The sequence below is a fragment of the Callorhinus ursinus genome, unplaced genomic scaffold, assembly GCF_003265705.2.
Source record: "Callorhinus ursinus isolate GAN/ISIS: 27379988/994484 unplaced genomic scaffold, GSC_fseal_2.0 scaffold7, whole genome shotgun sequence".
NCBI lineage: Eukaryota > Metazoa > Chordata > Mammalia > Carnivora > Otariidae > Callorhinus > Callorhinus ursinus.
In genome coordinates, this window is record NW_027397069.1 from 64,862,431 (window position 1) to 64,888,384 (window position 25,954).

At 39.7% G+C, this 25,954-nt stretch overlaps 1 protein-coding gene across 4 annotated transcripts in view; it reads right to left on the bottom strand.

Annotated features, from left to right (window-relative positions):
- FRY (FRY microtubule binding protein) overlaps positions 1-25,954 on the bottom strand; it is a 447,132-nt gene that overhangs the window by 80,134 nt on the left and 341,044 nt on the right. For all 4 annotated transcript variants that reach the window (XM_073894719.1, XM_073894717.1, XM_025875084.2 and 1 more), the window contains 9 exons: positions 25,187-25,347; positions 23,877-23,987; positions 19,885-20,039; positions 11,634-11,733; positions 11,183-11,354; positions 4,683-4,939; positions 4,075-4,221; positions 2,434-2,602; positions 1,149-1,239 (listed from right to left, as the gene is read on the bottom strand). In XM_073894719.1, coding sequence (XP_073750820.1) covers positions 1,149-1,239; positions 2,434-2,602; positions 4,075-4,221; positions 4,683-4,939; positions 11,183-11,354; positions 11,634-11,733; positions 19,885-20,039; positions 23,877-23,987; positions 25,187-25,347 — 1,363 coding nt within the window. The remainder of the gene's footprint in view (positions 1-1,148; positions 1,240-2,433; positions 2,603-4,074; positions 4,222-4,682; positions 4,940-11,182; positions 11,355-11,633; positions 11,734-19,884; positions 20,040-23,876; positions 23,988-25,186; positions 25,348-25,954) is intronic.

Genomic DNA, 25,954 nt, shown 5'->3' on the forward strand with positions numbered 1-25,954 from the left:
ATATATATATATATATATATATACACACACATACATATATATATATTTATTTATTTATTTATTTAGGGCGCAAGTCGGGGGAGAGGCAGAGGGAGAGGAAGAGAGAGAATCCTTAAGCAGACTCCCTGCTGAGCACGGGGCCGAACACAGGGCTCGATCTCGGGACCCTGAGGTCACGACCTGAGCCGAAATCAAGGGTTAGATGCTTAACCAACTGAACCACCCAGGCACCCCATCTAATTTTTATTTTTTTAACCTATTTTTATTTTTTTATTTAAACAATTTTTTTTAAATTTATTTGAGAGAGAGAATGAGAGAGAGAGAGGGAGAGAGCACATGAGAGGAGGGAGGGTCAGAGGGAGAAGCAGACTCCCTGCTGAGCAGGGAGCCCGATGCAGGACTCGATCCAGGGACTCCTGGATCGTGACCTGAGCTGAAGGCAGTCGCTTAACCAACTGAGCCACCCAGGCGCCCCTAATTTTTATTTTTTAATTTGAGTCCTATTTATTTCTTTTTGTTTGTTTCTCTGCTCTTCACAATTAACTACAGGAAATGGTGATGCCAATTTTATTTATTTATGAGTAGCTTTTGGACAATGTAAAGGGGCAAGAGAAATACCATTAAAGAGCTAATGTGAAGGGACTAGAGGCTTCTTTTAGCAGGAAAAGGCAGCGTTGTTGGTTAACCAAATTTGACCATGTAAAGACAGAACAAAAATGATGACGTTTCATAGGACTCACCTCAAGACAACTGCTCAATCTCTAAGTAATCATTCCACAGTCAGATCTGAAAATTTCACATGGAAATTCCCTCTAATTCCAGATGGTCTGTGACCACTAGCAGAACCACCAGTGGTTTTTAGTAAGCCCTGCGGTAAGTGGGATTCAGCCACCAGGATGACATCCCTCTTAATCTTTCTTTTCTCTGGCTTTTCTCAGGGAGAAATCATTATCTTTAGGGATATACAGAGCAGAATCAGAGTCAGTTTGTGTTTCTAAAAGCAAAGAAAAATTTGTGTGTGTGTGTGTGTGTGTGTGTGTGTGTGTGTGTGTGTGTAATTTATGAAACACCACAAACTCTTACTGATGCCTTTGTATAGACTATTGCTGAACGTTATACTGGACATTAAGCCAAATTTGTGCACCGACCTCTCATCAGATTCTTTCAATATCTTGCTTTCCTCGGCGTCTGGGAAACTGTCTTGGCCAGCAACCACTGTGTTGCTGCTGGAGGTGGTTCCTGCAGGTAGGATTAGAAAAAAATGTAGGGGGAAGGGTTAAGCCCAGGTCTCAAGTAATTACAGTGAAGGATTTCTTATAAAATCTCATGTTTGGAAGATTCCTTACATCTTCTATACAATCTCAGACATTCTAAACAAACTTCCAAGCCCACACCACTGAAATGGGAGAATCCCAGACATCTGTTATGGTCAAACCAAATTCCTCAACTCTCTTATAAAGTGCAGCTACAACATTCTTGAAACACTTTCTTCCTGACCACTTAGGTAATGAGCTTATTTATAGTGGCTGACCCTGCTGCTAGATGCTTTAGAATTTCTGGGTCCAGGAGTTATTAAACTAATGTTAGTGAAGCAAGTCCAAGTACCTAGAGCTTCTGATCCCTGGGCAGTATACTGCTCCTCTTTGGGAACATGCTCTGGCAGTAGGTGCAGGGCAAATAGAGGGCAAAAGAGACCAGTGGAGGAGAGAGATTTGAAGGCAGTTATGGTATTAGGAAAATCAAAGGGAAGCCGGCTTCAAGGAACTTGAGGAGGATGTTATATATTTCATAAAATGCTGCTGAGAAGCCAATTTATTCAAAGTGATAATACTGTTGAGGGGCATTTTAGTTAACTCTGGGAGGCTATTAACCAAGAAAATTCCATAGATATAGAAGGAGGGTCCAGAAATGAGATTCCGAAGTGACTGGCGTGTCCTGCCAGGGATCAAGCTAAAGTACAAAGCTCCATGGCTTACCAATACTGGGTCACTGACTGATGGTCACCCTTACAAAATGATTTCATTAAACCGATAAGGCCCTTCAAGAGTCTCAGCTATTCTGAAACCATCTTTTTTTTTTTTTTAAGATTTTATTTATTTGAGAGAGAGAGTGAGAAAGAGCGAGAGAGTGAGCATGCACGCACAGGCAAGAGCAGGGGGGAGGGGCAGGAGGAGAGGGAGAAGCAGACTTCCTGCTGAGCAGGCAGCCTGACTCGGGACTCCATCCCGATACTCCGGGATCATGACCTAAGCTGAAGGCAGATGCTTACCCGACGAAGCCACCCAGGCACCCCTGAAGCCATCTATTAAATGAAAGTTCACACAGGAATAAGAAAAAGTAACACACACATACACTCCTATCCCTTCAGTGCTCTCCATACAGAAAAATCCAGAGATCCAAGACAAGATGTCCACCCAGCTGCCCTCCCCCTACCGGAGGCTGCTGCAGAGGCCTTGCTACTGGCTGCGAAGCGGTAGAAGGGTGGGTTGTCACAGTGCTGGACGATGGGATTCACTGGCTCCGTCTGCTGCAGCTCGAAGAGAAGCTCCTCCATGGTCTGAATCGTGTTATTACGACACAAGTAGATTGCCACCTTTTTAATCTGAGAAGAAACAGAACATAAGGGATGTCTTCCAGAGCCTCGCCCACAAGAATGCTAGACTGTAACCTATTCCCTTCCAGGAATGCGGCCTCCCCAGAGCTACCATCCCGATAGCTCAGCTTCATGGTCTCCTAGCATGAACCAAAGCGTTTGGATTAAAACTGGCCTCTCTGCACATGTGTGTCTGACAGAAATACATGTTAAAGGCCTTACCTACCCTAATGTCCACATTTACATAAGTTACCTTTGGGGCATATGCATTCTCTCTCAGCTGAAAACTTGCCCGCTAAGGCCTTATCTAGAAACAAGTTTATTTATACAAGCCATGGGAAAAAACTGCAAGTTATTTTTGTTTAAATAAGGAATCCAGTCCCCTGCTCTTCTCTACTCCCCTAGAAATAAGTGAATTTTAGCTGTTTGTAGGGTTTTAAATTTTAAAAAATAAGTCTGGATTAAAGCTCTGCCTTATTGTGGCCCTCACCGTCCAACCTGAGGCATGGGAGCCGCAGTAGGGCTCAAGTGGTTCAAAACACTGGGCAGGCAGGAAATATCTCACAAGAACCAACAGCACAAAAATGCCAACTGAGTTAGGGTTTTATTTTATTTGTTTATTTTTAAAAAAATTTTTAAATTTAAATTCAATTAACCAATACATAGTACCTCATTCGTTTTTGATATAATATTCAATGATTCATCAGTTGCATATATGAATTAGGGTTTTAAAAATGTTGTCTAGGGCATCTGGGTGGCTCAGTCGTTAAGCGTCTGCCTTCGGCTCAGGTCATGATCCCATCCAGGTTCCTGGGATCGAGTCCCGCATCGGGCTCCCTGTTCAGCCGGAAGCCTGCTTCTCCCTCTCTCACTCCCCCTGCTTGTGTTCCCTCTCTTGCTGTGTCCCTCTCAAAAAATAAATAAAATCTTAAAAAAAAATAAAAAAATAAAAAAATAAATAAAAATGTTGTCATTTTATTGATCAGATCACCTTTAAATACAAACACTAAATATCATGTATCTCAGGAAGATTTCTCTCTGCTTATTTCTCTCCTAACACTTACATTTGAAGAGAAACACCTGGATACTCTCCATTTTTATTCTGTTTTAAGAGCATCAAGATGTAAACATGAAGCATTTTTATTAGTCATAATGTGTTACTGAGTTTCTCTTAAATAGTGGGTCTACTGTTTACAGAAGGCAGCTTTTAGTAGCTGTTAGGAAAATATCCATTTTAATTCATAAGTTTCTGTGTCCAAAGGCTTAGAAAGAGGATGACAGGTGTCCCCAGGACACTGTAGCCTGCTTCTCAGGGGGCAGAAAGACACTTTATGTAACATGTAGACGAGCTCCTGGGAGATTAGCGTGACTGACAAAATATGACATCTCCATTTTACTCAGCGCCAAGAACACATTCTGACTCGCAGTTGCAAATACAACCAACAGGAGCAGTGACTCCCGAGAGCCTGAGGGACACTTACATAGGGCAAGAGAAGCGTGTCGCTGCTAACCCCACACAGGCTGATCAGGAACTGCAAGGTGATCCTCAGGTTGTTGCTCCATTTCTCGTTGTTGGCTAAAGCATTCCAAGCATTTTCCATTTCTGGTCCAGGAACTTCATCACCGTACTATAACACACAAGAGAAAAACCAGCCCGGGAGACGTGTGGGAAAAATGGCAGGATGCAAAATGCTTGATTAAAAGTTGTTATAAGGGTCATGGCCATCTCAAAATCCTAAGAAGGGGGAGACATGGCCATTCCTCAGACAGATGCCATTTTTTCAGCAACTTACAATGCACCAAGCAGTAATGTACGTACTTATTGTCATAATTTTTAATATGTTAGGGTTCTTATTTTTATTATTACTTTAAAAAACAGTGGTAAAACACACATAACATAAAGTTTGCCATTTTCAAGCATACGGTTCAGTGGCCTGAAGTACATTCACATCGCTGTGCAACCATTGCCACGCTCCATGCCCTATTCGTGCGATTCTTCATGGTAAGAGCCGCTTGCCCTGAGTGGGCAGCACAGGGTGTTCCCTGGATGACAGAGCCGTGCTCTGAGGCACGGATCCTCGGAGTTTACCTTGGCCGTCATGTACATGAGGTTATTCAGGACCAGTGACGTGGCTTCCGGGGAGCCCCAGCCACTGCCTCTCAGCCCGTGTGAAGCGGTCACTTCCCCTTCCTGGTCCTTGACGTCATCGTCTGGGCTGCTGGGGCTTGACCCCGGGAGGAGGAGCCTGCTGTCCACCAGCTCGATGTTGTGCAGCCAGGGCAGCAGGTAGGTGAGCATGATCTGACGCCCATTTGGGTGCGTCGTGGGGAACCGCTGGCTGACCTCTAAAGGGAATGGCAGTGACACAGAGCCGTACGTTACCTCATCGAAATAAACGAAGCTACTAACACCAACGGACAGATGGAACAGTGACTGCAGTGTACAAGGCATTTTCTTATACAGCAGCTCCTCAAGGCCTCCAAATCTTACAAGTGAGGATTGTCCTCAAGCTTCTTGCATCTGGCGCTCTGTGGACTATTGTCAGAGACCACAGCGGGAAAAGCATGGGCTTGGTCAAAGTGGAGTGAGGCGCGAGGCTTCATGAGCTCAAATCCTCTGCTCTGGAAGAGGCGCATCAGAGCGGACAAAAACAAGGGGCTCGGAATCAGGACATGTGATTAGATCGCAGCTCCTGCACCTACCAGCTGCAGGAAATTCTGTTAGTTATTTAACCTCTCTGTTCCTCATCTGTAGAATGGGACCACCTTGGGCCATTGTGAGGATTAAGAGATAGGATCATGGAACACTACATCAAAAACTAATGATGTAATGTATGGGGATTAACATAACATAATTAAAAAAAAAGAAATAGGATCATAAGGTATCTTACATGCTCAGCACAGTGCTGGGTGCCGAGGAGGCTCTTACTAAACAGTGGTTGGGACTGTTGTAACAAGGACTATTATCTTTCCACTCTTCTGATAGTTTACCAAGTGTCTTCCATGAACTCTTCGTTGTAAACCTGAGAAGTGAACCTTCAGTATGTGGACTCACGTTCCTGGTATCGACTTGAAAACTGCCAACTATGCGGCTGGTGCATTTATGAAATAAATGAATCAAAAGGGTAAAACTGGACATTCAGCCCCTTATTTTCTGTGACAGCATTTATGCCTTGTTTCACTGTCAGCAGCATTTAATTTTGTGATCTGAATAAGCTGTCTATAGAAATAAAAGCACAGCATTACCTATATGCTGCAAGCTGCTTGTAATCTTTTATTTCTAACATCTAGAGAAGAAACGGTTTTATCCTAAGGGAAATTCGAAAGCACAGTCTGATGCACTTGTTATTACCCAGCATGGCATGTAATCTCGTTTGGGGAGCTCTTGGCTGCTAAACAATAGAACAACAAAGATGCCAGGAATTACACCAAGATAATCCACTAGATCCCTGAAACTGTAGCTTTAACTGATTTGGCCCTTTTCCTAAAATTACAATTATCATTTTTTTTATTTTGAAGAATATGAATATATTTAATGCTGGGCCGCAATAATCAGGGTTAAGCTGTGATGGTCCACATAGCTCAAAATTTCAAAACTGACTTAATTTCTAAACTTTACGGATATGAGGACTGATATCATGAACTTTTATGACACATATTCAGATCCTTCAGATCCCAGAACATTTATTTATTCAACATACGGGGCCTTTTCTAGGGGCAAGTCACTGTGCTAGGCACTATGGAGCCAGCAAGGACTCAAGGTTCAGTTCGTGTCCCTGAGGAGGAGGCTTGGAGGCAAGCGATGTTGACAGGTAACTCTGGCGCGAGGTAGCAAGTGATAAAGAGGAACAAACAGAGTGTTGTAGGGGTTCGGTGGAGGAAAAGGCCTTCTGGTTACCAGGATTCAGGGCACGTTAGGGCAAAAGAACTATTTTAACTCTGCTAGAAAAGGATCGGGAATTTGGAGGGGAATAAATCCTTCCAATTGGAGGGACACCCTCTATCAAAAATACATTTTTTAACAGTGGCATAAAAACCTCTAGTCTTTTAGAGGCAATGATTACCTTCTAACACATCACACGATTTGCTTATTTATGATGTTTATTACATCTTGTCTGTCAGACTCAAGGTCCAACTGGTGTGTGTGTGTGGGGAGAGGCACCTAAATCAGGGCCAGGATTGTAGAGGTCTTTCTGGAGGGAAACGGGGAAAAAAATGCCACAGGCATGCAAACAAGCCCCACTCACTCCTCCAGCAACAAATTAAAAAAAATGTGAGATGGCTGTTCCGTAGAGTTTCTGGCTCCTCTGGGAGTGACCTGTGCAACTCGCCTGGCTACTTCCAAGGAATTGACCCATCTGACATTACAGGCGATAAAAATCTCACCACAGGGTTTTTAGTAGTAAAAGCAGTGAAAACAAGAGCTAGAAAATCGCTATAGCCTCCTCCTTTTTCCATGTTATTTTAAACAAGTTATTCCTCATAAATCAAAATAGCCCAAAGGTCAATTCTTGAAGAAAATCTTCGATTGCACCTGCTTGCCACTCACTGTATGAGCTTCTTTTGTCTTGAACACTCTGTACTATCTACCTCCTCTTCCCTGAGTTGTCCAGCCTGCTACCAGCTTTCCCCCCTCAGCCAAACAACAAGCTCAAATCCCGCTCACCCTCAGACTCTGCGACCCACTGTAGCTCCAATCCTCTCCTTTTCCTTCTTTCTCAGCCAAGCCACTGAGACGTGGCTTCTACTGCACTTTCTCTGCAGAAACTATTGACAGTTACCAATAATTGTGAATTGCGAACTGTGAGGTCCAGAGGGTGATGCTTAGATCGTATCTCCTGGGAGCTCTCTGATCCAGTCAAGGCTGTGGACTGTGCTCACTCATTCCTCCAAAATCCTTTCTTCTCTAGGTTTCCATGATGCCCACCTTCTAGGTGTTCTCCTTCCTCTCTGAATGGGCCTCCATCCCTGTCTGTTCCCTCACTCTTCCTGGGCCCAGTCCTCAAAATCTGGGTGCCTGGGTGTGTTCTTCCTCTCTGTGTCACTCCCCTGGTGATCTCTTCTGCTTCCTTGGTTCTACTCCCCTTCTATTCTTCCGTAAGTCACTAGCGCTGGTCTGCCCTTGACACTAGTCTGTCTCTACATAGGGATGTCTGACAGACACCTACATTCAATATCCCAAGCTGAGCTTATGATCTCTGCTTTGTCCTTAGCCTTTCCATTCCTCTGTGGATTGGCTCTTGAGGTGGGGCTATCACCCCCTACCTCCCAGATATCATGCCAGGGACTCCCTTCTGTGTACCCCGCCTGGAAGCTCTTGACTCTGGTCTCCCCTTTCTACTCTCACGGGGCTGTCTTAGTTCAGGCCTTCATAATTTCCTCCGTGGACCACTGTCATTGTTTCTCAACAGATCCTCTCCCTTCAGACTGAATGTTCTTTTATCCACCCTTCACACACGGTCAGTCTTTCTAAAATGCATTCTGCTCTTCTCCCTGCCTCTTGTTTGAAACTGATCAGTGGCTTTCAGAACCCAAGCAGCTTGTTGGATGCCTGCCTTCCTGTTCCCACGGCCCTGAGGGGTTTCAGGAGCACCTAGAGATCACTGTCCTATAAACTCCTTAGGGTACAATACAACAATACAAAGCCTTCCAAGACTTGACTTCTGCTTCTCTGTCTGTCCATGACCGTCTCTAGCTTTCCCTCATCCCTGCATGTTGTAGTAGCCCAACTGACCACTACATAATCTCTCGAACGCAGCATGTTATTTTATACCTCTAAGTCAACCCACGTGCTATTTCCTTGGTCTGTAATACCTACTTGCCAATTGTAATGTCAGCTACTTGTCTGCTTTGCAAATTTCTACTCCTTTTTCCAACTGCAGCTCAGACACCAACTTCTCCAGGAGGTCTTGCCTGATATTCTTGGCCCAATAATTGATTATCCCCTTATTTCTATCTCATACACAGAATGTGCTTTTTTTAATTACACTTGCTGCTCTGTATCATAACCATATGCCTGCACATCTTTCTTTATTACTAGATTATGGCCCATTGATGGGAGAGAGACTGCTTTATTCACATCTGTGTTCCTAGGACCTAAGCACAGTGCTTGGCATAGAGGTGGCACTCAAATCTTGGTTGACGTGAACAGAAATACATTTTAGTTTTCCAAGAAGAGAACTAGTTTATCAAGAAGGCTTTTTCTGGAGTCCCCCCACTGTTTCAGGCATGAGGCAAGGATGTGACTAATTCTGTTGCAGATAGATGGAGAGATTTTCACAGTAGAAACAGATTTTCAATTAGGTCTCTCTTTTTTTTTAAGATGTATTTACTTATTTATTTTGGGGGGGAGGGGCAGAAGGAGAGGGAGAGAGAAACTCAAGCAGACTCTGTGCCGCGCGCAGAGCACAGTGTGAGACTTGATCTCACAGCATTAAGATCATGACCTGAGCCAAAACCCAGAGTTCGATGCTTAACTGACTGAGCCACCTAGGTGCCCCACTCCTCTTTTTTAAAGTTTATTTATTTGAGTAATCTCTACACTTAACGTGGGGCTTGAACTCATGACCCCAAGATCAAGAGTCGCATACTCTTCTGACTGAGCCAGCCAGGCACTCTTGGTATTGTCTGTCTTTATTTTTTTTATGATTTATTTATTTATTTATTTGATGGGGGGAGGGGCAGAGGGCGAGAGAGAATCTTAAGCAGACTCCCCTCTGAGCGTGGAGCCCGACTCGGGGCTTGATCTCATGACCTTAGATCATGACCTGAGCAGAAACCAAGAGCCGGATGCTTAACTGACTGAGCCACCCAGGTGCCCCAGATTTTCAGTTAGGTCTTAAGGAAGACTGGAGTTAGGGAGAAGGAGAGATGGGCCATTTCTGGCAAAGGGAAGAGCATGCACAGAAGCAAGGATTGACAAAAGGGCCCGGCATGTGAAAGGTCAAGTGAGATGGGAGTAGAAGGTTCTTGGATGAAAAGGTTTGGAAATCAAGTTTGGAAGAGGAGGGTTTTTTTTTTAATCAGTGAAAGAGTTCCTATTATTTAATGTCTCTAAGCCTTAGTATCTCATCTGTAAAATAGCAAGGGCGATTACAGTGGTGATGGTGGTAATTCCACACCAGCCCTAGGCTAACTGCTTGGGTTTATCAGTTTGTTCTAATCCTTGCACCGTCTGAGGTAGTTACTACTGCAGATAAGGGTAAATGGAATTTAGAGGTTCTATGACTTGCCCGAGGTCAAACAGCCAGGGAATGGCAGGGCCAGGGACGGACCCAGGCTGTCAAGCCCAGAGTCTCATTTTCTAACCACTACTCATGGGGTTGCAGAAATCAAATGATAAATCAAGTGTGCATAAAGTGCCTAGTATAGGCCACTCAATGGATGGAAACTGTTATTATCAGCAGTTAGTTTTAGGGCAGCTGGGCAGAGAAGTCTGAGCGGAGAAGTGCTGTGCATATTTGGTTTTGAGTAGTGGGTGGATTGCAGGGTTGAGGACTGCAGGCAGGGGATGTTGGGACAGGGGTGGGGTGGGGGACTGAGGGGGATCTGCACGAAGGCCCTGGTAACAGAGACGGAAAAAGAGGACCAAATGAGAGACCAAAATCAGCCTCTTGGCAAGGCAGGAAGTTAATCGACAAATGTAATTCTTTAAAGGTGGGTTTTCACAAAAATTACTCACAAAGACTACTTGTAAAGATGTGCTAAAAATCTAAGCTCTCAACAACTATGTATGTAGCAACATACAAGGTACAAAACACCATCACCATCACCACCAAAAACAACTTGCAGCAATTATATGTATTAGAAGTTATACCACACATACTTAATTTATTTGGGAAATTTTACACACATAAGGTATAGAGAAGGATTATGACTAATCTAAGCATCTCTGCATTTGTCCTATGTTTATTTTAGATAAGCACACTTTTTATATTTAAATATATTCCAGAATTGCCTTCTATATGTAAGGGAAGTTAGTCCAAAGCAATTGTGATCTACAAATTAAGCATCAATAATTTTGACTCTAAAATGACACCAGCCTTGAAGAAGGAAAATTACGGCCTCCCCATTCTCTTTCCACCATCTTGAAGCCTGTGGAAGCCTGCTGGTAACAGCACTCCTAAAATAGCCAATGTATCTGGAAGGCTGTGGTCCAAGGCCATTTTCCATTTTTGCTGGCTATAACAGGGGTCTCTTGAACCAGAAGGAACACACACAGCTCTTCTCCCGATTGAAGATGTTTATGCTTGAGGTGAAACCGAATTCTATCTAGGCAAGAGATAACTCTTACGCGTACAAAGCAAAGAACAACACAGTGACTCCTAGTGGCAAACCAAATAAAACCAGAGTAATCTGGGGAAAGGTAACCCTGGCTCATGGGAACAGCCGCATGGTTTGTGCCAAATTCTGAAGCAACCTTCCTGCTAAGGCCGTTGGACACAGAGTCCATGTGACGTTGTACCCCTCAAGGATTTAAACTTGCTGAAAAGTAAATAAGCAAAAATGTAGATTTGTTCTCTTGTAAAAAATAAAATAAAAGGGAGATAACTCTGTGCAGAAATGATCACACGTGTCCTTGCATGGTACCTGAGAAGAGTGGGAGGGTGAGCTCGGGGTACATCCTGGCCAGCTCACACGACAGGAGCGCTAGTGACACACTGTATAGGGGTGGTAACGGGCCGTGTGTTCCGTAGAGAATACTGCCGGGTCTCTGTTCAGCTACTTTCTTCGAGTACACGAAGAGCTTGGCTTCAAGGATCTACAGAGAGGTAGGAAAGGGAGAAATGGTATGAAAAAACATCGGCTGGCTGACTCAGGAGGATTTATGTTTCATCAAGTTTCATAGTAACAAAAGTAATGAATGCATATTTTAATATAGTATTAAAGGTAAAGCATCAGTTAGTTCCTGTGTTTAGAGAAGGCTATGTAACGGTCTTCTCACTCCTTATACCCCCACCAGTGATATATAGGAATAAGCAGGCATCCGGGTATCAACCACCCTCTCTCCGAAGTTTCTATGTAAGTAAATGATACGTGCCTGCATGAGCTGCATGGAGATTTCATAAATCTCTCTGTTGGTGTCAGAGGCCTTGAATAGAACAAGGTTCAACAATGTCACTATGTCAAAGGGATAATTCCTAAAACAAAACACACACACAAAAACAAAAAACAAACAGCATAGTTTTTAAGAGTCTGGTTAGTCATCTTGATAAATCATTACCTCTCAAAATTCTAGATGGTGACTGACCTCAGTCACACTTACTAATGATATTTTCATGCCCATTTGGCCATTTCCCCTCCTCCGCATTCTTTTGCTGTTTATTAGAAGAAGAGAAATAGCTCTGTTTTTGTTTAAAATTGAATATTGTTGCACCAGGATAAATGAACACACAAAAATCTGTCTAATGTAAATAGATTTTAATGAAAACCAAATAAAAATGGAAAGAAGAGAAGATGATATGTTTACATTCCTCAGTAGCTTACTGATTTAATATTTTCATTCAATCCATCTAAACGTTGTAAGCACCAAACATATGCCAGGAACAACTGCACAGTACTGACGATACTAAGTTAGTAAGGCTGGCCCCTTCCTCTAAGGGAGACTGACTGTGTAGTTAGGGAGATAATCTATACGGTCGAGTTATGGTGAGAGTAGCCACAGCATGCTACAGAATCCCGATGAGGGACACCTACGCCACACTGGGGGTGAGAGAAGGCTTTTCCAAGGGGGAAACCAGTATACTGAGATTGGCAGAGCCAGGAGACATTAGCCAGGCCATGGCAAGGGTAACATGGGGGAGTGTTCTAGGCAGAGACAACTGCATTTTGAAAGATGACAAGAATGAAACAGCAAGATCCCTTCTGTAAAGGAAAGAATCTCTGTGTAGCAGACTGAGTGAAAGAATTAGTAGAGGAACAGAAGATGGGACTAGGGTGATAGGTGGGTTCAGCTTATGGACTTCATCCTAAAAATTAAGGTGATCCTACAGGATTTGCAGTGGGGGAGTGAGGCAATGACATCACTTTTGAAGAAGCACTCTAAGTGCTCTGCAGAGAAGGGGCTTGTAGGGGGGTCAATACTGGGAGCTGTTACAATATACCAAAGGGGAGCTGATGAGGGTCTGAATTAGGGCAGGAATGGTAGAGACAGAAAGGAGGGGATAAGAGATGAAAAACGCTAAGGAGATAAAATTGGCATGATTTGGTAATTGATTACATGCATGGGATGGGGAGTAGGAACCCAGCCAACTAACAGTATAACCAAATGGAATGTGTGTAATAGGGATATTACAGTATAATCAAATGGAATATGGAACTTAAATTTATTTTCCTTTCTTGCTATCTAATACTCCTTAAAGATGATTTTTTTTAAATGTTTGTTTTTTTCTCATGGTGGAGAAGAGGTCATAAATAGAAAACTCTTGGTGAGATAAACAACTAGGGAATGGTTTGCTCCATAGGTAGTGAGTGACTGATATTTATCCTGAGGCAAACTTCAGAAAGCAGAAGATGGCTTGGAGGTGAAAAAAAAAACATTAATTATTTTCTTGTGGGTTCCTTTTTTGATTCTATAATATAATTACAGTTGTCTAAGAAGTTCGGTTTTTGAAAAATCACCCTTCTAGAAAGGCATAATACTATTATGAATACATGCCCATCTTACGGTAAGTTTAATCAGAGATTAGAGTGAGCATTGGTTAAATACACGAAAAGGGATGGTTTTCACTTTTATTTTTGACATTAATCAAATGTAATCTTTTATCTTTCTAGTAATACATGAATACACCTTTTTTAAAAAAAGATTCAAGCAATGCATGGGGCCAGAGGATCTATTCTGAAGACGGTTCACTCACATGGTGGGAGAGCTGGTGCCGGCTGTAGGTAAGTGTACAGAATAAGACGTGGAAACGTCCACTTCCTTTTGCTCTCCCAACTGTTGGAGGCAACCACCCTTTTCTAAGTATGTGTATAAATAAGTACCCTTCCCTATTACACACATTGTCAACATAAATGTGATTATAGTACCCATGGGTATTGTTTAGAGATGAGCTTTTTCAGTGAATGAGGCTTACCCCAGTCTTCTTAATGGCTGCACGGTATTCCATAGTATGGTCATACCACAAATAGACCAATTTTATAGCAGATGCTGTGGTGTGCCACCTGGATCCCCCTTTCAGGACTGAGGCACTCAATCCTCCAACTAGCGTTGGAGGCTGAGGTCTCTGGCTGAATCTGGGAATTGCCTTCAGCCAAAGAAATTTGCCCAGGTCAAGGACATTCCCATACCCAGCAGTAGCCCCTGTGGGACTAGTTGAGGTCTCTTTTCCTCTGCCCAGTCCTACTTCCTTCACTTGGCCATAGATGTTGACCCCAAGGGCATTCCCTAATTAACATCCTGTACTCAGATCTCCACCCCGGAGTCTGTTTCCTGAGAAATCCAGCCTTTGACCTGTATTAACAGTCATTTAAAGGTTATTTTCATTTTTTTTCATAGTTATAATGTTTTTCACTGTTATAACACCAAATGTTATTTCTTTAGAACAGATTTCTAGGAGAGGTGATGCAGGGTCAAAGGGTGCAAATCAAATTTTGGTAGATATTGCCACATTGCCCTCCAAAATGGCTTTACTAATTTGTACTCCAAAAGGATTACTTTCCCAGAACTCTTATTTTTTAATTTAATTTTATTATTTTTTAAAGATTTTATTTATTTGTCAGGGCGGGGGGCAGGCAGAAGGAAAAGCTGGCTCTCCGCTGAGCAAGGTGCCCAGTGTGGGACTTGATCCTAGCACGCTGGGATCATGATCTGAGCTGAAAGCAGATGCTTAACTGATTGAGCCAGGCATCCCTAGAACTTTTATACTGAAATGAACAAAAAAGCATGCGGTTGATTTGTCAGATGAGAAGTGAGGGAAACCTCCTACATGCTGTGGTGAGGATAATGAAGAACGATGGGTAACATTTATGTTATGACCTGCCTATTTTGTGCTGGTTACTCTGCCAAGGCCTTTACGTAGATTTGTTATTTTATCTTCCCCACAAGCTTAGAGGCTTAGAGACATTAAGTACTTGACCAAGTTCATGTACAAGCAGTAGAGCCTACACTGTATCCTGGGTAAGTCTGACTCCAAAGAATGGACTTATCCACAGTGCTATCAGCCTCCTGGACAGCCCAAAATAGTACATTTCATAGCCAGTCTAACTTGGAGTTCTAACAAACTGCAGTATCCAGGATGGACCGGGAAAGTAGAAAGGACACTCCAGGAGGCCCACCGCGGCAGAGATACCTTACCTACGCTGCTGTCTCTAACACGGAGATTTAACACATATCCATTTTTATATAAAAGAATACTAACTGGAATTTAAATAAAAACTTGAAGAAAAAGAAAAGGACACTGACAAATATTGCTGGATCATTGGGGATTTTTTTAAAGGCAGGAAAAGGGAAGACAAAGCCTCCCTCCTATGCAGGGCCATGCACTGGACTATGTAATTAGTGCACTCAATTAGCTGCTTAGGACTGAACTATGGACTTTATGGAGAACAACATTGAAAGAAATAACAACGCAGATACAGAAAATGAAAGAATCCCAGAGAAGTGAAAAATTAGATCTCAAAAGAGTGAAGGAGTACAAATAAAACATCTGTACTTAGATGGCTAAAATAGGCTTAGAAACAAAATCTTACACCTTTCAGTATTAAATTATTCAATGCAGGCCACGGAAGGGTAAAAGATAAAGACAGCTATGATCATTTGGAATAAAAATCAAATCATAAAATAAATACAAAAGGCAGATGTAATTCAGAAAGCAAACAAAAAATAAAACTTTTTTAGTCTAGAAGAGAGGAGGTTTTGAAGAATTTGGGAAATACCCACTAGCTCTGGCTTATATAAAATGGAATGACAAAGTTCGGGGTAACTCTGAGGTATTCTGGAGAGAAACAGATTTCATTAGTTGATAGAGGGGATTACACCATAGCTTTCTGCTTCCAACAGCTATTGAATAGTAAGAGTGTTTACACAGTGCCTACTATGTGCTAGGCCTTAGGTCAAGAAATTGGATTCATATTTTACAGATATCTCTCATGTTCAGATCTATAGATCTATTTTTAAGGACTTGATTAGAAATGCCGTATTTACTCATTCCCCTATTAACAGACTTGAAGTTGTTTTTCACTGTTTTAAAATACAGTAGTAAATATCCTGCATGCATTTCTGTACATGGTTGCGATTTCTTTTTTTTTTTTTTAAAGATTTTATTTATTTATTTGACAGAGAGAGACACAGCGAGAGAGGGAACACAAGCAGGGGGAGTGGGAGAGGGAGAAGCAGGCTTCCCGCCGAGCAGGGAGCCCGATGCGGGCCTCGATCCCATGAACTCTGGGTTCATGACCTGCGCTGAAGGCAGATGCTTAACGACCGAGCCACCCAGGCGCCCCTCTGTACATGGTTGCAATTTCTGAGGCTAGCATGTACCATATTAAAAGGAAAGATTGGTTTAATTTAATCATTAGGTTAATTGGTGTAACCTAATCATACTAGTGTTTCCATTTTACAAATGAGGAAGTGTGTATAGTAACGTGCTCAGGAACACACAGCTTGATTAGGGGCAGAGCTAAATTCAAGCTCAAGACAGCACGTTTCCTGAGCCCAGATTCCTAACCTCTGTGCTCTCTTGAAATCTTCAGCTGACTGGCAAAACCAAATGAGGTTATGCATCACCAGCTAGGGAGTGTGATTAGGATTCATGAATCATAAGCTTCCCTTGTCTTCCTTGGTAATATATAGATGCTATTTCCGTAAGACATGTGGGACATCTACTTGCAATAATTCAAGTTTGCTGGGGCTGATTTAAATTGGGAAAGATTATAAGAAGTTAGCTTAAGGCAAAACATACAAACAGCAATGGCAACAAAAACCACCTCCCAAAATAAACCCAACAAAATATAAATTAAAACTTTGACCTTATATGTAATTCTAAAACACTTATTAAATACATTGTAGTAGTACGTTGGAGGGTAAGAGTAAAAACAATAGAACTCTCAAGTATTTAATTAAATGTGAAGAGAATTTTGTTGAGTTAAGCCACCAACTGGAAATGGCCTACACTTTTAATATAAAGCATACTATTTACCTTGATTTAGAATGTTGGATATCCATTTAATCTCTTTCTCAATTTCTTTATCTGTTCTGTACTGATATAATTTGGAGTTGAGGGGAAGTTAATAAGAAGACACAAAGAAATCAAATAGGTATTTGAATTAATGCTGCCTGACAGGTGAGCTATTTCCTTTTGTGTTTAATTATAGTAATGAGCTGCACTTAATAGCTTTTAATCAAATATAAGATATACTTTATAAAAAATTCTTCAAAATTAATATTACCAGTTCTACCATCACTTTCTACTTTTATCCTCACTTCTCCTGGTCCTATTTGAGATCCACACTGACTTCCAAATCTCTCAATATCACTGGATACATCAGAGTTATAGTAACACTTTCAGTTTTGATTGGATTCCACCAAGTTCACAACACACACACACACACACACACAGAGTCCTCTATAGAAATAAAAGAAACAAAAAAAGAACATAGAGAACTATTTTTTTTCATTATCACAGCTGATGAATACAGGGATTGATATATTAAACTATGCAAAACTGGCTAATTCCCTCTTCTAAAACCAAAAGTAGAAAGTTTTATTCAGGAGCATTTTTTAAATGTTCAATTTTTTATGTATTTTATAGTTAATTGTAAATGGTTCCTTAGTGAATGAGATTGGTTATAAACTGTCATATTCCTATAAAAAAATCCAGCATATGTTCATTTCTATTTGAAAAGGAGGAGATAATTCTTTACAAGAAAGATTCTTCACTTTAGAATATGACTTGTAGGAATTACTGTACAGATAATTTGTTTGAGAATGTTAAAATATGACCCAGTTTAGGTATGAGTTTTCAGGAACATATTATTTCATAACAGAAGGTAGTTAGGGGTTTTTAGGAGCAAACTTGTGGAAAACAAAGCAAAAGCCAAAACACCAGAATTGCTTTAAAAAAAAGTACTGAAAATATAAGTACAAAGATTGTTTGAACAAATCCCGAGGCTTATCCAGACTATGCAGACTGAGAATTTATGAGGAGACAGAGCAAATTTAAGCCCCAGCTGAAATTTTAAATTCTGAACATGCCCCGTGGTGACAAATGACAGAAGGGTTGGCTACTCTCTTGGCGGACAGATTGCGGCCATGTCAATGCCTGGCCCTCGAAACTTCCTGCTGGATAGATGAGGGTCGTGAATGTAAGTTGATCTGCAATATTTGTCTAAGAAAGCAGAATAGTTTGGAATAATATCTTAAAAAAATCTAAATATGGGGAGTTTTATGATTTAATATTTTTGTGACTGGAGATATTAACGAAATTCAGATTATACTGCTAAATTCATAGACATTTATTAGTGCTCTCTAAGGGAAAATACCTAGATTCACCCAGAGGAATGCAGCACAATATTTTATGAGATGGCCATGCAATGAAATAAATTTGACTAGGACAGTTCACATCGAGTTCACTGGGAGAAAGGCAGCAAAGAGAGGAAACTTCTTTGTTTTAATTCTTGTCAAAGGGATCTAGGGTCCAAGTCATATTCTAAATACATTTTCAAAATCAAAAAGAGTCATGTGAACAGATTTATTTTTAAAATATCAAAATATCTGAAAATAAAAACACACTCTGGAGAAAGGTTTTTGCAAAAAAAATTTGCTATTTTGGTAATATCCTATAGGTATAACTGTCATTTCATAATGTTAACATCATGAAATAAAATGATGGCAAACTGGACAGTTTAGATTATATTCATCTGCTGTAACTTTTACTGAGATTAAAATGTATAATAAACATTCTACTATTAAGATTATAGAAAATGTAAGCTTTAGATGTGAGATGTTATCTACTGTCTTTAAAAATGAAAGCTAAAAATTTTAAAGAAAAACCTCTCTCTTGAAATAGCATGTTCATTTTAGGTTTATTGAAAGTAGAGGTCTTCTAATATTCTGTTCTTATTAATTTAGAACAGAATAGGTTGTAATAGGTCAGAATTTAAAGCTCATTCACTTTATTCCCTTCATCTGGTAGCTTAAGGTAGCTATTTAAAATTCAACATTTAATTAAAAAGGAAAAATCAATAGTCTATATGAGTCTCTTCAAAAATAAACTTGGGCTGCCTTCTATCAGTTTCCAATACATAAGCTCTTTCTTGGGAATAGCTTATGCACTTTGCGGTCTTCATTAACCCTTTCATTTTGGCTATGAAATTATTTCAGTGAAATAGTGAAATTATTTCACTCAATAAATTACAGTGCTGCATGACTTCACTGAGGGGCTAATTTACATAACTAGAGAGTGTGGTTTTATAAGTGTGATCTATGGAACCCAGGGTGTCACATTTTCTTTTCTTCCTTTCTGAAGTTTTGGGCAAGAGAGATGTAATTTAAAAAAAAATTTTTTTTTTTTTTTAAATAGGACCCATACCCAGTGGTGGAGCCCAATGCAGGGCTTGAACTCACAACCCTGAGATCAAGACGTGAGCTGAGATCAAGAGTTAGACGCTTAACCAACTGAGCTACCCAGGGAGCCCCTTTGATCTTTTTTTTTTTTTAAAGATTTTATTTGAGTCTAAGAGAGAGAGAGAGAAATAGAGAGAGAGCACGAGCATCAGGGGAAGGGCAGCGGGAGAAGCAGACTTCCTACTGAACAGGAAGTCCAATGCAGGGCTCAATCCCAGGACCCTGGGATCATGACCTGAGCCCAAGGCAGATGTTTAACCGACTGAGCCGCCCAGGTGCCCATTACTTTTTTTTTTTTTTTTTTTTTAAATAGAGCGATGTAACATTCTTAGGTTGCTTCCTGGGTTTAGTTTGGTCTCAGGATGGCTAAAGGGCTTACAGTTCACACCTGTCACAAACATTTCTAGAAACTCCTTTAATTCCTTTAATGTACCTTCTTTATCATTTTCAAATCCTGCTCGTATTTGTTCCTGTGAACTTCCGGGCAATTAATAAGAAGGATGCTATAAGGACAAATCATTCTTCAGGAAAATGAGAAAAATCATTGTAGCTGCAGACTTATAGGGAGTGGTCTATCTGCTGGGGAAATATTGGCCATTGTGTATTTCTTTAGAATTCACTCTGCTCAGATAATTGCAAAACAGTCAGCCCTCACACATTCATATCATGAAGAGCAACTTTCATTGTACTTGCCACTTAAAAACCTTTCACTTACAAGAATTCATACCTGCTTCCACACACAGTTGCTATGGCTTTGAAGCAGCCAGATGCGAGCTGGTAGGAACCTGTGTAGCATCGGTCAATTGCCCAATTAAAAAGATTAATTTGGTCGGGATTAAGTTCCAATAGCAAGATGACGACTTCACAGCCAAGTTGATGAACCTGAATACATGGAGAAAAGCAATTATTCATGTTTAATGAAAAGTTATTCCAGGGAAAGACACAAAATCATGCTTAGCCAACATAAACTGGGAAAATTGAAAGTGGAGACAGAGTATTCATCTCAATTTTTTTAAAGATTTTATTTTTAAGTCATCTCCACACCCCACATGGGGCTCGAACTCACAAAACCCAAGATCAAGAGTTGTGCCCCCTACTGACTGAGTTATCCAGGTGTCCCTTCACCTTAATGTTTATTCCACATATTCTTCTTTAAGAGGATGCAAAGTTGCAACTGAAAATTGAAATGTATGTATAAACTAAATCAGACTCTGTAAATGTGTCATGTATAGGGTTCACTTATTCTTGAATTTTAATTCTGAAAAGGTAATAAAGACTTTGTTGGCAATGTTTCCTTATTGCATTTAAAATATTTTTGAACAGTACATGTATCTTGTTAAAAATTAAGTATACAAAGGATGGCCTTTATGCGTGTAAGTCTTTTGAGGAAAAAAAATCAGAATATATTTATGGGGCTTGATTACTAAACTTAGCTGGCAATGTTTTAAAAAGAAATGTAGTTCCTATAAGCTCTTCTTAATCACATACTCTCATGTGAATTGATCATCATACCAGATAGAATTAATGGATCCTTTATTGACCGTTCCTGAAGCTACTGTCAAATACTGGATGGTCACATTTGTCCAGGAGAAGCCTGGTGCCTGGAGGCCATATTCCCTTCAGAGAGTAACATTTTCCTGTCTCCTTCTGTTTCCTTCTCTTGCCAGTTGCGACCAGGTGGAGAAGGAAACATTCTGGCTTTTTTTTTTTTTTTTTTTAAACAATAGGGTGTGGACTAAGATGGGAGCAATATTCTAGTTGGATGGCCAAACATCATCAGCCTAGTTCCCCACAGGCTTAAGTAATTAGCAGCAGATAAAAGCTAATGATACTACTACAAAGGACTTAAAAATAACATTTCATTAAGAAGTTAGTTTGACTTGAAAGAAAATCAGCAAGTTTTTATTGAGCTTTAGAAACCTTATTTTAGAGTGTAAGATACATAGCATATAATTCACAAGTAAATGATGAGTTACTGTAACTGAACACACCAGTGTGAACACCAGACGTACACACCACATTACCAGCACCATTGAAGCCAGTCTTATGCACTGTCCTATCACTAGTCTGTCTCTCCTTTTCCAAAGGAACCACTATCCTGACTTCTACCACCATTGGTTAGTTTGGGCTGTTTTGAACCCTCTGCAATGGAATTATATAGATTATAATTTTGTGTCTGTTTTCTTTCATACAACTCATGTTTGAGAGTCAACCACATTCATTCATTGTCACTGTTGTATTCTGATATATGATTATTTCACAATGTGTTCATTCTATACTGATCAACGTCGGGTGTTTACAGCTTTTGACTTCATAATACTGCTTTGAACAATTTTGTACGTGTCTTACGTTGTACATATTGGATATATATTTTATGAAATATATACCTGAGTACAGTTGTTGGGTCGTAGGGTGTCCTATGTTCAACCTTAGTAGACAATGCCAGTTTTCCAAGGTGGTTATTCCGATTTCTACTCTCTGTAGACTTCTATGAGAGTTCCTGTTGCTCTATTTCTTCATTGACATTGTCCATCTTTTTAATCTTCACCATTCTGGTGGATTTGAGGTAATATCTCCTGTGGTGAGTCTGCATCTCTCTGATTACTCATGAGCTTGAGAACAGTTTTTTATGTTTATTGGCTATTAAAATAACCTCTTTTGTAAATTGCTTGTTTAAGTCACTTGCTCATTTTTCTATGAATGTCTCTCTTATTTATCTGAAGGGATCCTTGATATACTCTAGATAAGAAGTGCTGGTTTTATCTTGCGAACATCTTTCACTCTGTAGCTAGCCTGTTCACACTCTTAATGGTGTCTTTTGGAGGAAGTTATTAACTGGTCTTTTTTTACAATTAGTAATTTTTGCATCCCGTTTAAGAAACCACACTGGTCTTTTTTTACAATTAGTAATTTTTGCATCCCGTTTAAGAAACCTTACTTAGACCCCAGGGATTAAGATTTCCTCCTGTATTCTTGTATTATTTTCTAGAAACTTCAGTTTTTTTTAGCTTTCACATTTATATCTATAATTTAATTTCTTCTTTTTCACTCCTGATATCTTATTTTTTCTTTCCCAATGCATTGACTAGGATCTTCAGTATAATGTTGATAGAAGCGGTGAAAGCAAGCATCTTTGGTCATTCCAATCTCAGAGAATACTTTCAATATTCACCATTAAGTATGATGTTTATAATAGGGTTTTTTTTTTAAACACCCTTTATCAAACTAAGAGTTCTTTTTTATTCTTAGTTTTATTAGGGGTTTCTCTCATAAATAAATGTAGAATTTCATTAAATACTTTTTCTGCATCTATTGAGATGCTCATATATTTTCTTCTTGAGGCTCTATTAATATAATTAACATACTAAGAACTGATGGCTATTTGAACATTAAATAAATCTTGAAGTTCTTGCATAATGCCAACTTGATCATGATGAATCATTTTTATATATCATCAAATTAAATTTCCTTATATTTTATTTACATTTTTGTATCTATGCTCCTGAATAAAATTGTCTTTTAATTTTTTTCCCATTAAATCCTTGGCAGGTGTTAGTAATAATGTTATGCTGGTCTCATAAAATATGTTGGGATGTATTTCTTCTTGAGCTGTTTTCTCTTTATGGATTTTGTATAAAATTGATGTAATTTGTTCCTCAAATGTTAAACTCATCAGTAAGGCCATCTGGTCCTAAAGTTTTCCTTGTAGGAAGACTTTTAATTACAGATAAAATTCCTTTATACTTCTAAGACTATTCAGCTTTTCTTTCCTTTTTGGGTTGTGTTTTTTTTAGGAATTTGTCCATTTGACCTAAATTTTCAGGTTTATTGGTACAAATATGTTCATATGTTCTCTTTTCTTTTTAATATCTACCATTTGTAGGGATGTCCCCTTTATATTTCTGATGTTGATGACACGTGTTTTTTCTCTTTCTTGATCAGACTTGCCATGAATTAATTATATTAGTCTTAACAAATTTCAACTTTTGACTTAAATTATCATCTCTATTAATTTTTTTCTTTTTCATTAATTTCTCCTTTCATCTCTATTATTTCCTTCATTATACTTTTTTTTCAGTTTGATAAGCTATTCTTTTTATAACTTCTTGAGATGGATGCTTTAGGGCATTGATGATCAGCCTTTTTTCTTTCTAATATATATAATCAAGGCTATACATTTCATTCTAAGCAAGGCTTTACTTATAGCCCACAAGTTTAGTATGTAGTATTTTGTTATTCTTCAGGTAAAAAATAATTTTCAGTTTCTATTGTTATTTGTTCTTTGACTCACTAGTTATCTGGAAGAGTGTTTCTTAATTATCTTCTTCTTATTGATTACTAGCCTATTGTCACTGTGAGTAGAGAAAATAGTCTGTGTCATTTCAATCATCTGATCTTCATGGAGACTTGCTTTTGGACCTAGCTGATGGTCAACTTTGGTAAATATGTTGTGTTTTTTTATCCTGATGCATCACAGTGTAATGTGTGCAACACAGAGACCTATACTTCTGTGGCTGATGTTGAAGGTCATTCTGTCTAGGGTGATCGGCCTTGATTGGGTTACTACAGTGCATGAGCATTGTTCACAGAATGACCTTCAACATCAGCCACAGAAGTATAGGTCTCTGTGTTGCGTGTGCGTGTGCGCGCACACACACACACATACACACACAAAACAAACAAACAAACAAATACAATGTATTTTTGGCTAATACTTACTCGTAAATCTTGACAAGCCAGAATGTTGTCAAGCCACTTGTACAGGTAGCCATCCGGGGAAAGGCCCACGTTGTCGAACACAGGGCCACAGCACAACACCGCTGACATTGCCTGATAACGAAACAATCCAACATGGAATGAAATCGGCAATGATCTAATAACACACAAGCGACTCCCTAAAACATAACTACCACATTTGTAAATGATGAGGGTCTTCTAAAGCAGTTATTTTCACAAGATAGTAAAGTATTCCTTACTAGGTTAAATAAAAAGGACCAGAGGCCCAATTTTGGATTTTTAAATAAGAATTAAAAGCCATAAATTTAACTTCATGGACATAAAATTTTATGATAACAAATCTTTACAATGAAAGAGTAAGATACTCACAATGAAATGACCATTTCACAGTATTTAAAACTGACCTTCAGTGATTTTAAGTGAATAAGTTCTGCTTTATAAGGTAAATACAGCTTTTCAAGTTTTGCTTTGGTGACAAATATTTGACTAATGTACTAAATTGACAAACCATGGAAAATATGGAAGTAAATAATTATGATTCTTAATCAAAGAAAAAAATTAGGAATATAAACTTTAGTTACTTGGAGGAGGAGAGCAAGCAAGGGAATGCAAGAGAAGGGGCGATCTTGATTCACTTTGTAATTAGTAGGTCGCCATGACTATGAGGGCCATGGTTTAAATCAGCTTCATTGAGGCAAGAGTCAACTGGAGAGTCAGCAAACTTCCAGTATATTTGACAGAGCCAATACACAGTTTTCTAAAGGTCATTAGGCTGTAAGGAATCATGCTTGTGAAATTTTTGAACAGCCTTATTAGTGTGGAAATTTATTTGGGGGAGTCTTCTACAATAGGAGACTAAAAAGGGAATGTGGCTCTTGGTGGATTCTGCATTTGAGGTAACATAGAGATCTTGCAGTTTGTAAAGCTAACCGACAAGGCAGCTACTTACAGGGTAAATAAGCAAAACCAGGTGGTTCTCATGGTTTTCATCTCATAGATGAAAGTGAGAGCTGGGAAAAGTTTTGTATTTTGAAACTGAGAGCCCAGCTGGACTATGTACATATTTATACACAACTATCTGTCTACGTTGACGTGCATATGTTTTGGAATTTTAAAAAATCAGCTTATGCATTTCTGGGTGTGTGTGTTTGTTGCATGTGCACATATATTTTATCATATAATATTAGTTACTTTAACCTTATTTAAGGCATGGCTGTCAGTTTAAGGAAAGGTTGTTAATTTAAGGAGAGACAGTCTGACAAAAGTTATTCCTCGAGACAAAGTTGCCCTACCTTTAATGCACAATACTGGTATCTTGTAATCTGATGATTTCTATCACTGTAGCGATCCAGAGGGGTGAACATAATGCTGAAGGGTCCTGCCCACTGGCTAAATAAGATGAAAAGATGATGCCTCAGGCTTTGCTGGGGAAACAGAAATCTTCGGTGGTGAACTAGAGAGAAAACACAGAGTTAAGAGTCTCCTAGACTGAAACGTATAGTGAATACAGTTTAGGTCACTATTATACATGATTCTTAGATTTTGAGAAAAGGAGTAATTTTATTTCCTAACTCGAGTTTTCTTTAGGTAATGAAATGAGCATTTAAGAAGGCAAGCCTAATTTTCTCTCTTAAGTGTAGAGTCCTCTCCTCATGCTGCAGTCAGTGACGCCTTGTCCAGAGTGGGAAGCAGAAAGAAAAAGTGGACTGGCAGACACTGCTTTTTAACCAACATCGAGGAAGGCTGCAACACCTCCTGCTCAGCTGCTTCTCACAGAGCAAACGTCCTTTCGACTGCTGCCGCCCGTCTTTGAAAGTACTGGGAAATATAATGTATAGACCTCCATTTGAAACAAACACACTCTAACTGAAGAAGTCCACTCAAATCTTAACTTAGGGTCCTCCAGAGGAGGAGGACTGGTAAGAAGAAGGTTTTGCAACATCAAAATAATGGAAAAAGGAGAACCAGTTGAACTGTGACCTTTTGTAATTATGTCAACATTTTTATATATAGTAATTTTTATACCACATTGGCCAGCTATTTTTATTCTCTACACTTTT